Source organism: Chinchilla lanigera, unplaced genomic scaffold (genome assembly GCF_000276665.1).
Source record: "Chinchilla lanigera isolate Chin_1 unplaced genomic scaffold, ChiLan1.0 scaffold00074, whole genome shotgun sequence".
In the NCBI taxonomy this organism is placed as follows: Eukaryota; Metazoa; Chordata; class Mammalia; order Rodentia; family Chinchillidae; genus Chinchilla; species Chinchilla lanigera.
This window is the reverse complement of record NW_004955475.1, coordinates 1,249,401-1,262,587: the sequence shown is the minus strand read 5'-3', so window position 1 is coordinate 1,262,587 and position 13,187 is coordinate 1,249,401. Positions and strand designations below refer to the sequence as shown.

At 39.7% G+C, this 13,187-nt stretch overlaps 1 protein-coding gene across 1 annotated transcript in view; it reads left to right on the top strand.

Annotated features, from left to right (window-relative positions):
• Fam120c (family with sequence similarity 120C) overlaps positions 1 to 10,606 on the top strand; it is a 170,406-nt gene extending 159,800 nt beyond the window's left edge. The window contains exon 16 of the mRNA XM_005401518.2: positions 4,813 to 10,606. Within this exon, the coding sequence (XP_005401575.1) occupies positions 4,813 to 5,064 (252 nt within the window). The 3' untranslated portion in view covers positions 5,065 to 10,606. The remainder of the gene's footprint in view (positions 1 to 4,812) is intronic.
• The last annotated feature ends 2,581 nt before the right edge of the window (positions 10,607 to 13,187 follow it).

Below are 13,187 nucleotides of genomic sequence, written 5' to 3'. Positions count from 1 at the left end.
TTAATTGTATGATCTTAATACACTTTCTCATGTATTTTAGTATTATTGCATACCCAGTGTATAATTCCTTACCTCCAAGCCTTCTCAACTCTCACCATTGCATGGAATAAAGCAGACAAAAAGCCCTGGCATTTCGGAGATTCTGTGATGCTTAGAGAGACATCTATAGACTAAGTAATTAGAAAATGTACAACAGGGCTGGGGATTTAGCTCAGCGGCAAAAGCGCCTGCCTGGCAAGCGCAAGGTCGTGAGTTCAGTTCCCGGTACCGGAGAAAAACCTAAAAAAAAAAAAGAAAATGTACAACAAACTAAATTTTCTCAGAGCTATTTTTTGGAGTTTGTTCCTTTCTGAGTCACTAGCTTCATAGGTAGATTGTATTTTCCTTATGACTTGAAATTTTGAGTTTTACATTTTCACAGCAAGGATCTTCTGGATTTTCTTACTATAATCAGAAGATGATCCATTGTTTACATTGTTTGATTAGATTTATATGACAGTTACTTAGGGGGAAAATTGTACAGTAACTTGCTAGCATTGAAAATACACAATATATATATGGTATAGTTGGAAATTTGGTGTTTTGCTTTCTTGCTGAAATCATAGGATAATCAACCATGTTTTGAAACTGTAACATTTGATTTGAACTTAATATGAACAGAGATACATTATTTTAGTATGTGTTTTTGTTTTACTCTATATACTAGAGCCTCTGACTTTCAAAGAGGTTTGCAAGTGCAAACTGAATATTAAGGTTAGTTTATCAGAATTACTAGCATAAATAGGTAGTAAATACCTTGAAGTCAATGCTCATGGACTTTGATTTCTAGCATTTAACATGCCTCTTCATGTGGCTGGGGATTTAGCCCAGTGGTAGAGCACTTGCCTACCAAGTGTGAGGCCCTCAGTTTGGTCCTTAGCACCAAAATTGTTTTTAAAAAAAGAAGAAAAGCTTCTTTGTAACAGGGTGTGGTTGCACACGCCTGTAATCCCAGCACTCTGGGAGGCTGAGGCAGAAGGGTTGCAAATTGGAGCCCAGCCTGAATGACTCAGTGAGACCCTGTCTCAAAATAAAAAACTAAAACTGGAAGATGTATCACAGATGTATTTAGGGCTTCAGGACAGAAGCCCTAAATTCAGTCCCTAGTACCTAGAAAGTATAAAAAAGTTTCCTCATGAAGATGTCGAAAAAGAGTAAGGAAAATTTTATTTTATTATTTAGTTATGCTGCACATATTCTGATGCCTGAGTGTGTAAAACATTTACTGTGGATTGTTTTTATAGTCAGTCTCTCCATCCCTATATTTGCCTTATATTTTCAATTCTCTTCTGGATTATACTATTAAGTCAGAAAATAGTTATATAATAAGTTTCTGTATTGCTTTGGATGTATAGAAGCAGAAGCGTATAAATTTCTTGTTTCTTATATTTCTAACCCTTAACACCTACTGACATTGTAACAGCCTCAATCTAAGCTCTGTGTCCATCATATCAGCTGAGACAAATGGGAGGTGGGTAGAAGGGTAATACCGTCCTGCCATTGCCTACCAATCAGAGAGTCCAAACAGAACTCTTCTTTTTTTTTTTTTTTTGGTTTTTCTCTGGTACCAGGAACCAAACTCACGACCTTGCGCTTGCCAGGCAGGCGCTTCGCCGCTGAGCTAAATCCCCAGCCCCAAACAGAACTCTTCTGAGTAGCAGTTATTGAACTTGCCGAGTCAAGGCGCTGTGTTTATATACTATTTCACACTGAGTTTGTGCCCTACAGACCTGGCTGGTCAAGGATTTGCTATACATACACTGGCTTGGGATTCAAATGTTTCTATTTAAATTTAAAATATATGTGGTGTATTTTAAGGATCTCTTCACATGAGTGCAGCTATTGTGATAAAATGATGGATTTAGAGGTAGCACTAAATGCAGAAGAGGCATTTTTTCAGTTGATACATATGTTTTCCTTTTTTCCAGAATCACATGTTCATGTTTTGGCTTTTTAAAAATGTAAACTCTCAATTGAAAATTTAAATTCTTTATTGGGACAAGGAAAGAAACTTTTGTTATGTCTGACAGAGTCTTGAGAGCTTTCATTTTTCTGTGTAACTATAAAAGGCAAAATTATTGGCCTGTAAGGTTTTTTTTTTTTGTCTTTTTGAGACAGAGTCTCACTATGCAGCTCAGGCTGGCCTTGTGCTCACTTTGTAGCCCAGGCTGGCCTCAAACTCACAACGATCCTCTTGCCTCAGCCTCATGAGTGCTGAGATTACAGGCATGTGCCACCACACCTGGCTTGGCCTGTAACATTTTATGGGCAGGCATGGGAAGATCTTATTTCTTCTTTAGATATGTCAGACAATTTTTAAGTTTTATAAGCAGTTAGTTTACTCTGGTAGTTAGAATTACTGATTTTGTTATTGGAAAAGTATTTAGAGTTATTGGGTTTGTTGAGATTGAGACTATAACTAGTTACATTTTGGGTATGTGTTAAGATAATAACTCAAATTCTGTTATTTTTGTTATCTCCTCCAACTACACTAGTATCTTTTTACATATATTTTCATTTTGGGGCAAAATAATCTTTTAAAGTGTAGTTTGGACTCTAGTTGTACCCCTCAAAGGCCTCATACTCTAGGCAATCTGGTTGGGTAGAAAGAATGGTATACTGTCCCACTATGCCTAATTCAGTTATTTTAGATTGGTCATCCTGCCTTACCTAATGAAAATTCTTACAGCTTTCCTAGTGCCCACTAACAGGTTTATGAATTCAGTAAAACTCCCCAAGAAAAGCTTTAGAGTTTGGTTGGTTTGGGTATTTCCTTTTGTTTCTCTGATACACTTTGTGATAGTGGGAACCACTGAGGATAAATGGCCTATCGAGGCATAACTACTTGACTATACCTGTTTTATAAATCAAAATTCCAAAAGCATTGATTTTTTTCTGGCTTTTTAATTTCATTAGTGCCTTTAGAAACGTAAAGACATGAAACAAATTCGATAGGAAATAAAGTTTTATGCTTTCTTATTGAAATATTAGTATCTTGTTAAGGCTATTTGCTTTTTACTGAATTCAAAAGCAAAACTTGGACATTTCCGATGAACAAAAACATGTCTGAAAAGATTAAATTAGGAGTAATAAGCATTGTAGTCACTCTTATTTAGATAACAAAGCCAGGGTTTGTTTTTGTTTTGAGACAAGGTCTCCCTTAATATAGTTCAGGCTGGCCTTGAACTTGCAGCAATCCTGCCTCAGCCTCCCAGGTGCTGGGTTTACAGGTGTGCACCACCACACCTGGACAGGGTTTTTACTATACTGAGGAATATAGAAGAACTGAGTTAATAAGGCATCTGGACTCCGTTTCCTGTCTTACGTGTAGTTCCTTTGCCTAATTTATAGATACTGTCAAGTTCAATAACCGCCTTGTTTTCAATAATTTAAAGAGCCTGAAGTGACTAAAGATCCATTCTGTATTACTAATTAATTATAGCTTGTGTTTCTAGTAATATTCATAAGACACGATTCTTAATGTCATCTATAAATATTCACCTACTCAGAATGTATGAGAAATATGTTTGGTACAACATTAATGTGGGTGATTTTTCTTTTTGTTCCGTCTTACTTCCTTACCTTTTTCCTATTCTTTCCCATGTATTCTTTTGCCTAAAGTCAGAAAACTGGTAATATTCTCATTTGCTACTTTGAGTACACAATTCTGTCAAACTTTCCATGGGTCTTCAGTTTGGGGCTCCAAATTTAATTTCTAAGTTTTCCTGTGGATATTTTTTTCTTTGTCCTGACCCTTTTCCACTCTGAAATTTCCCCTTGACTTTTCCACTGCCCTTCCCAATCTGTAACAGTGACAGTTTGCTGCCTCAAAACAGAGTATTCGAATAAATTTGCTCAGCCAAAAACTTCTGTGAAGTTGCCTTTTCTAATGGCGTTTCTACTCAGTGATATACAAATGTGGTATTTCCCCTGCTAATAGGCAAACAAAGCTCTGGTTAAGAATGGTAACCTGCAGTTTTCTTAAAAGGAGCACCAAGGAAGGACTTGCGCTTTGCTCTGTTTTGGTTTGGAGTCCAATAGCATCCGTTTTGATTTTGAAATCTTTTAGGATTTGTGAGTTTCTTGTACTATTTAGATTTATCTAAGTTAACTGTTAAAGTTGGCCTTATAAAATGAAAAATTAATTTTAAAAAGTCATTCATTTTTCTAAACTAGTGAATATCATCTTTTATAGTACTATAAGTAACTCCCCCCTACCTCCACTTTTCTTTTTTTTTTTTTTTTGAGAGTATATTGTGATAGCATGCTTTGTATTTTTATGTTTTTTTCACTTGTGCCTAAAGGATGATATAGTATGAGTAGGTCAAGTGATGAGACTGTGAGAAATAGTTAACTGTAGTCAGATTATGTAGTGTCAAAGAAAATTAGATTCTTTTCACTAAAGAAGATTCAGTCAGGTGTGGTGGCGCACGCCTGTAATCCCAACACGCGGGAGGGAGGCTGAGGCAGGAGGATTGTTGTGAGTTCGAGACCAGCCTGGGCTACAAAGTGAGCTTAAGGCCAGCCTGAACTGCATAGCGAGACCCTGTCTCAAAAAGACCGAAAAGAAAAAAGAAGATTCAGTTACTGTTACTCATATACACGTTGGTGATCGATGAAAGTCTCACTATCTTCCCTTTTCTTTTTGCTTGTTTTAAAGGATTGAGTAAAGGTTTCCTATAGTAAAAAGAAAGAGTGAGTGAGTGAGCTTGAAAAGGGCCAGCCAGTTTGGGATTATCATTTCCATTGAGTGTCTGTCTCTGCTTTTGACAGGGCTCTTCAGATGGAATTTCTAAATCCCTGGAGCTTCGTCAAGGGCAGTCTCGCTCACAGGTAAATGGAAACAGCAGCACATTGACCAAGGAAGAGAAGAGCGATCATCGTCTTCCAGCTCCATCACAATGTGCCTTATCCAGAGTCAGCAATGTGTGTAATGATGGTAATCACTGCCTCCCTGCGAAGAATGAGGAGAACCGCTCACAAGAACAAAAGTTGGAAACTGTGGCACAGCGACAAGAGGAATGACAAGCTGAAGATGGCTTCACCAGTCAGGAAGAAGGGAAAACTGTACTTTTCTGATTCTAGGCCCAAGTTAGAGTAGGATATAAGTGCTCACCTAAATTCATCCTCAGTTTTGATGGGGTGTCTTATTATCTCTGTCTTTCCCCTTATCTTTTCTTGGGCTCCAGAGTTAAGAACTGGGGAATTTCTTCTTAAAGATGAATAACGTGAAGAGTAGTTCCAGTTCTCAAATTGAATATATACCACCCATATTCTATCTCCTCTGGAAGTCTAGTAAAGCAGTAACAGTCAGAAAATGGGTGTTATCATGTAAGTCCTCTGAAGTATTTCTACCTTTGGTTTTTTGAGTATCATGATACTTATTTGCAGACTTACCTGGATACATCTTTGGGGTTGAGGGGACAGCTTTCTATGGCTTCCTCGTTTTTTCTTTTTTTTCCTCTGAGTTGATACGGTCTTGATATATAATTGGTATCCATCTCCTCTTTACATTTACTCCCAACTCAGCTGCCCCAGAATTTTGTATACCACCTCTAACTCCGGCCTGACAATCAGATAAGTAGATGTTTTTAGGGAACCGGATAGTGTTGATTATTTTATTTTTTATTTTATACACACAAAAAAAAAACTACCAATGGCCTTTGTACTGGGAGATTCAAGTGAGTCGGAAAAGTACTGGGCAGATTTTTCCTGCCTCTTAACTAGCCCATTGTTTGTAAAATAGAAGATGTGGTGCAGTTCACCCACTCTTTGCTGCCCATACCCTGAAATGGGTGGGAATCAATGTTACGAAACTGAGTACGAAAGGGACTCAAAAGACTCTGTGTGTGGGTGTGGGTGTGGGTGTGTGTGGTTGTACATATGAATGTGTGTATCTATATGCATACACATACCCTTTATATAAAGAGACAGATCTATTTATCTATACATATTTTATATATGTGTGTGTACGTGTGTGTGTATACACATACATACATACATACATGGTGATGTCCCAGAGGATTTACCGAATTTCCCAGAAACGCTTCCACTGCTATGGAGTGGTAGGTTTCAAAAGATCACGCTTTAAATCTAAAATCTTTACTAAGTCACAGCCCATCACAATTATGAGAAGATGGACTACTCTAAATCAGACACAAAGTCCTTTCCAGAGATTGCCTGTTCAGAACAACAAACACTTGGGTTGTAACAAGCTTAATCTCGAACAGAGCCCTCACATCCCATATGGTAAAAACTGGAGGTTGGAATGGGATTGGGAAGAGTTGAGTATTTCTTTATAAAAGTTGGAAGAGAACGAAGGGGTGGGAGGTGATTTGAAATTCTGCCAATTTGGAGAAAATCGCCCTTGGAATTCCAGGGTCAAATTGGCTTCAGGTAAGAACTGATTGACGAGAGTCCCTGAATGAGGGACACTTTGTATTGGAAGATGGTATAGGGAAGTGTGAGGAAATTTGACAATTTGATTTTACATGCCTAGATTGTTTAATTTGTTCATTGACATTTTGACTACCGGATCTTTTCATTTGCTTTGCAAGGAACACTTCAAAGGACTTTGGCCTGGGCCTTGAAAAACATTCTATAAAAGATTCTCAGTCCCCTTTGTGGCCAGGATCTGCCCAGGATAAAAAGGCTGTTCCTCCTTGCTGGAGATAATCTTGAGACAACCTTGCATTTCCAGTTTCTCTCCTTGGGCAGCCAAGATACAGGGATGGAAACATGGCTTGCAACAAATTAGCACTGTAACTTCATTCAGGAACTGGGGCTTCCAGCCTCGTAAGTCTCTTGGGGCTGCCAGCCTCGTGTGTCTCTCTCTGGGCTTTCTTATATCTTGCCCACCAAGTACCACTTCTACTGGAATACAACTGACTAGACCTCTAGCAGGGTTCTCTTTTTTGGAAAAACTCCATGCGCATTAACCCAGAGCAGGTCTTTGGTGATTTCTTTTTTTTTTTTTTCCAGACAACCAGAAGGCTGTTTTCTAACTGTCCACTTACAACGACCATATCCTGAGAAACTGAAAACAGTCTCAGACTAATCGTAGTCTGGCCCAGTTTAAGAGAACCCACAGTTTGCAGGGGGAGGGAGCCCTAGGATACCTTGCCCCTGCCCCCATATTTCTTACACAGAGCAGGATGAGAAGAGTGTACCCCCAGCAAGATGTAAGCAGGAACAAAGCATCTGAAAACCTATTGGAGTCAGCTTCCCTGATTTGGCCCTGCTTCTTCTCTCGGACCTGCGTAATCTTAAGGTTAGGACTTACATATCCATGAAGGGAGGATACTTACATGGCCCAGAAGTCTCCTTCTGTGCCACAGAGCTCTAAAAGTAACCAGAGTCACTGAGCTGTGAGTGAACGGAAATATACACATACGGAGTTAAATGATGAAGTATCTTTTCAGTTGCTGTTTCTGTACGTCTTGAGTCTGTCTGACACAATCAGGTGACAGTATTGTTAACTCTCACAACATTAAGATTGCTTATTCTGCAGGCATTCACTGTGAGAGGTAAAACTGCTGCTTTGACAGGGATGATTCCAGTTTGCCACAAGACCTGCGTTTCTCCCTCCGCATATCTCTTCTTTCCCCTAGGCTGGCCCAGGGTGAAACGAGTGGTTGACCTCCAACTTTGATTTTTATTTGGATTCATCATTTTAGGTTTGGAAGTTTACAAGAAAGAACCATCAAAGGCCATATTCCTAGATTTCCGTCTAGCTGCCAAAATACACAACTTAAAAGCCAGCCAAACTAAGATTCACTACTGGGAGCTAAACTTTTTCTGACTGCAGGGTAAAATGAGAAAGGTGGGACGTGATCTTTGCTGTACTACTTGGAAAGACTGTCGTCTTTCGCTTGAGGTTCAGTTTCTGTGATACGGAACGGAGTCATGTTGGATCCCCAGAAATGATCCCTTTAGCTTGTACGGCCACAAGCAAGAGCACCCTGGTTGTGTGTAGCCACTGATCCCCAAGGATTTGCAGTTCTTGACTTCTGCTGGTGTGTCTTGGGGTCAGCCTCTAATTCCTACTCTTTTCCAAGCAGCCAGTCTGGTCTGGACCAGGCGAAGAAAATTTCTGCTCACTTGCGTCATTTTCATTCTGAGCCAGTAGGACTCTGGTTAGACTGAAGCCCAAGAATTGGTACTTGCTTTAGCTAGGGACATTTGAGTTTTGTCTCCATCTTGATTTTCTGACATTGTTGGCCAAGTCACTTTAACATTTTTTGATCACTGAGAAAAACAGCCAGACGAGGCATTAGGGAGAGTGGTTAAAATAGGGGGTGGGGGGCAGGAATGCTTATGTAGGGTAGAAAGAATATGGGAGTAGCTGTTTTGATTATGGTGATTCAGTCCTTTGGAACCTTAGAAGGCTCCTGTGGGCATGTCGTTGCCACCATGCCAGCCTCTAAGACCCCCTCCCTTTTGAAATGACAATACAAGTAGACCACAGTTTAAAGTAGTTAGTATAATTCTACTAAGGTTTGATCATTATACTTGTTCACTTCTTGGTGCATATTTCCTAAATATGCTTGGGGTTTGGGGTGGGGGGGTTAAGTTTTCACTGTTCCATTGTGTCTCACCCAATATTTTTCTCCCTCCCATGGCTTTGGCATCTCTTCTGACTTTCTCTTTTCATCTCTTTTGGCTTATTGTGGTAGTCTGCTGGTGCGGGTAGAGTGCTCAGTGCACCTTTTCCCATTTCTGCTAATTATCTTTCATATTGCCCAACTTACTTTGATGTTCTAAGAAAATGTCATTCATTTAATAAAATCTTTTCCAAGTTAAAAGCAAAATAAAACATCCCCTGTGCTAGGGTGCCCATTCCAGCTTTTGACATTGCCCCTATACTTTATAGATGCTCTTTTTGTCTGTGTTGGTAGTAACTAATGACTAGTGAATTTTCATGTAAGTGAAACAAATATTTCAGATTTTATTAATCTCTCATAACCCTGCCAAATCTGATGACTTCATCCTAATTACTTCCCAGAAGGTACTTCCCCTTCTACCTTTTATTTTATTCTATCCTGTTCTATTCTTAGACTAACACATTAGGTAAAGAAACTTTAACTGCAAAGAATCAGTGATTTTTTAGTGCTCCCTGATAAATGATGTTATTGACAAAAGTAAGAAATTCTTTCATTGTTTTTTTCTGTGTTACTATCTCCTCTCCTGTGTTCTTGACAGTGTGTTTAGTGGATGGATAATACGTATTTCTCTTTCCCACTCCCAGATTCCAAATTTCCTGCCTTTTTGGCCCACCTCACAACAAAAGCTCCATAGTTTATTAACGTAAGTTTGAATGGATGCTTCTTTGTGGAAACTGCAAGAGTTAATGGAAATGTTTCAGAAAGGAATGAGAATGTCTCAGGAGTTGTTCTGTGATGGAATTTGGTCCGTTGTTCTGTTAATGCTGATGGAAAGAAACTTACAGCGCTTAATAAAAGTTTATTCTTTTAGTAAAAAAAAATTGTGCAATAATTTGGGGAGTGTGAAGTTTGATTTCTTCTCCCATCTCTGGATCCCTTTTTGCAAATGGAAGATATACTTGTCTCAATTCACAAGTGGTGCACAGAGCTTTAGGAGTTTGTAGGATATCAAGACAAGAGATCCTGTAAAAGAACCATTAAAAGGAAAAACATGTTGAGCGTATTGGTTAACTTCATTTGGATGTTCTAGACACCTTTGACACATCTCCCAAACCAAACCTACTCTTTCTTTTGAATCCTGCTGCTGTCTCTGAGTGACGCTCCTATCTACTCAAATTGCCTGAACCGCAAACCTACCTAGAGGTTAATTATCCTAGGCTTGTGCCTTTCCCTCCTTTCTCAATTCAGTTGGTGACAAGATCCATTGATTACACTTCATTAGCCAGTTTCTCCAGTTTCTGTTCTAGTTCAAGCCCATGATGTCTCACCTAGACTGCTGCCGTCGCTCCCGTCCCTTACTCCTAGCCAGGTGATTGTAGGCAACACTGGCTACATGAATGTACCTTTTTCCACTTAGAAGGCCTGCACTTTTGTTTCCAGGCTTTTAAAGGAGACCGTGGGACAAGAAAAAGTTAAGTGTAACAGAAAATGCCCCCTCCTCCCAGCCAGTATACTTCAGTTGCCTAGGTGACAGTCCTGTTACAGTGTCTGTTGCTTCTGTCTCTTAGAAACGGCTGGTCACTGTGATGCATAGCTGGTCACGATGAGGCATATTGTAGGAGCCAATCAAAGACAGCTAAGTACTCTACCTCTCGACCTTCCCTCCCTGAGCCTTCCAGGCCTGACATTTTGAAGGACAGTCGATTCCCTGTCAGTGCTCATCTGACGTCAAATAAATCTGCCTCCAAATCCTCGGTGTTGTTTCGGTGTTTCTGTTACCGTAGCAAAGAAGCATTGCTTTAATTCTCGTATTTAATCGGCTCCCAGCGCATATTCTGTCCAACACACTGCTCAAAATTTACATGTCCCCTTCGTTCTCTAGCCTCTGACCACTTCTGTAGCCTCATTTCATTCCTCTGCTGCCCCACCGCAGTGATAATAAAGTACTCCCATACACATTAAAATGATAATATCTTCTCATTTGCTTGTACTATTTTCTGAAACACTCCTTTTCCTTTGTCCCTGATGCAGTCTCAGGTTTGCCCAGGATTCAGCTCATGTCTTTTGATTCTTTTCCTGATCCTCGGCTCGGGGTCCCTGTACAAACTCATCACAGCTGGCCCCTGCAGCACTCTTGACACGTCTCTTTCTTTGGAGTGAGCGTGAAAGCTGCAGCTGTGCTTCACCGCCACTGTGGTCCTTGGCGCCTGTCGCACAGCATGCACTTAGTAAATGTTGGATGGATAAATCAAGGGCAGGTGGGCCGCAAATACAGGTCAGCGGCACAAGTGCCTGCTGGGCAAGCATAAGGTTCCGAGTTCGATTCCCAGGACAAAAAAATATAAATCAAGGACAGCCAAAATACCTTTAAAAACATTCTTCAGTATAAAGTAGATTGTAGATTTTGTGGTAAGAACACAGCAATGTTGTGTGTAAAGGGTCATCCTTGAATTGTATTCATTTTAATGTGCTTTAAAATTGGTCTCCTGACAAAACGAGAGCTCTGAGTCACATTTGAGCAATAGAGAAATGCTTGGAACGGAGTCTGAAACTAGGACTCCCGCATTCTTCTTATCTTACTGCTTTTGCTGGATGACACTAGCTAGGCTTGACCTCCATGACCACTCTACCTTGTGTGTAGAAATTATAAAAGGAAACAGCTAGCTGGCATTGTGGTGCTGCCTGTGATCCCAGTGCTTTAGGCAGGAGGACTGCCGCAAGGGCAAGGCCATCCTGAACTGCATAGTGAGAACCTGTCTAAAAAATAAAAATAATTTTAAAAAAACAGGAAACAGCTAAGCCTGAAGGGGAGCATTAGAGGCCTGAAACTTGTAAATACTTTATCCTTAAATGAAAATACTATTTATGACATACTTTGTTTTATGTAGGTTCATTGTAGCTACAGATGTCTTCCTAGCCCTTGATCATTGAGTGTTATGACTCAGAGATTAACACTAGGAAATTGTTAGCATTTGGCTTTTAAAAATTACTGATTATTGAGGACCTGTTACATACCAGGCATAGTACTTGATTCTTGAACATTATTTCTGATCCTAAAACAGCACTGCAAAGTACTCTATACCCACTGTACATATGAGCAAACTAATTCAGTGTTGCTCAAGTTCACATACAGATAACAAAACCAGGGTTCTAAATCTAAGTGTTTTGGTTTAGTAAATAACTGCCACCTGCCCAAGATTCCTTCCTCTTTTTTGGCAATTAAGCCTAGTTTCTTCCTATAGGAAATTGCTCCTCCAAGAACTCAAAAAAATCAGACCTCCCAAATTTGAAAACCCAATCCAAAAATGGGCATCTGAAATAAATACACACTTCTCAGATGAAGAAATAAAAATAGCAAATAAACATATGAAAAAATGTTCAACATCATTGGTCATTTGAGAGATGCAAATTCAAACAACACTGAGATTCCATCTCACTCCAGAAAGAATGGCTATCATCAAGATACCGACCAATAACAAATGCTGGTGGGGCTGTGAGGGAAAAGGAATCCTTTCCTACTGTTGGTGGGAGTGGAGACTGATGCAATCACTGCGGAATTCGGTGTGGAGATTCCTCAACAAACTAGGACTAGAGGTTCCATTTGACCCAGCCATTCCCCTCCTGCGTATCTTCCCAAAAGAATTAAAGCATCATACCATAGTGATATATGCACACCCATGTTTACAATGGCACAGTTTGTAATAGCCAAATCTTAGAAACAACCCAAATGCCCATCAACTGGTCAACGGATAAAGAAAGCATTTTTTTATACAAGGGGTACTACTCTGCCATAAAGGATAAACGTGAGACATTCCTAGCTAAATGGATGCACCTTGAGCCCATACTCTTAAATGAAATAAATTGGATGCACACGTGTAAATACCGCATTGTTTCTCTGGTGTGAGAAACAAAGTGTAGCTAAGGACCAAAATGTATACTAGGTATTCTGAAATAGGAGGAAAATCTTCAAATGGGGAGGAGAACAAGGGAAATTGGAGGGAATAAGGTAAGAAGGGAAAAAGTTTTATAAAAAAACAGAAAACATAGAAACAAAGCTTGTGTAAGTGGGGAGGGGAGGAGGGGTTGAAGGGAGGGCAGGGGAATGGAGAAGGGAAACCAAGTTCTATCATGTACAGGTACAAATTCTCTGTGATGAATGCGATCATTATGTATATCTAAAATGTACCAATAAAATAATTTGAAAAACGAAAATGCTCCTCCATATTTGGGGTAAAGTAGGGTGACCATCAGTCATACGGTTTCTCCTCCTCCAGCACAGGCATTAGCGGGGGTATGTGAGCCAAGTGAGGCCAGATGTACCTTTTCATGGACTTGAGAGAAGAAGTGACAAGGAATGAAAATATTTAAGATCATTAATATTAGTTATAATATGAGCTCAGAACATGGCCTTGTATTTACATCTACAACTAGTTTTTGTGAGAAATAGGAGAAGTCTCTCTGGTCACCTAGTAGCAGATACATGAAGGCATCTATTGAGGGCTGTGTGTGTGCGAGAGTTTGGGGAATTTTTTGTTACACATTCAT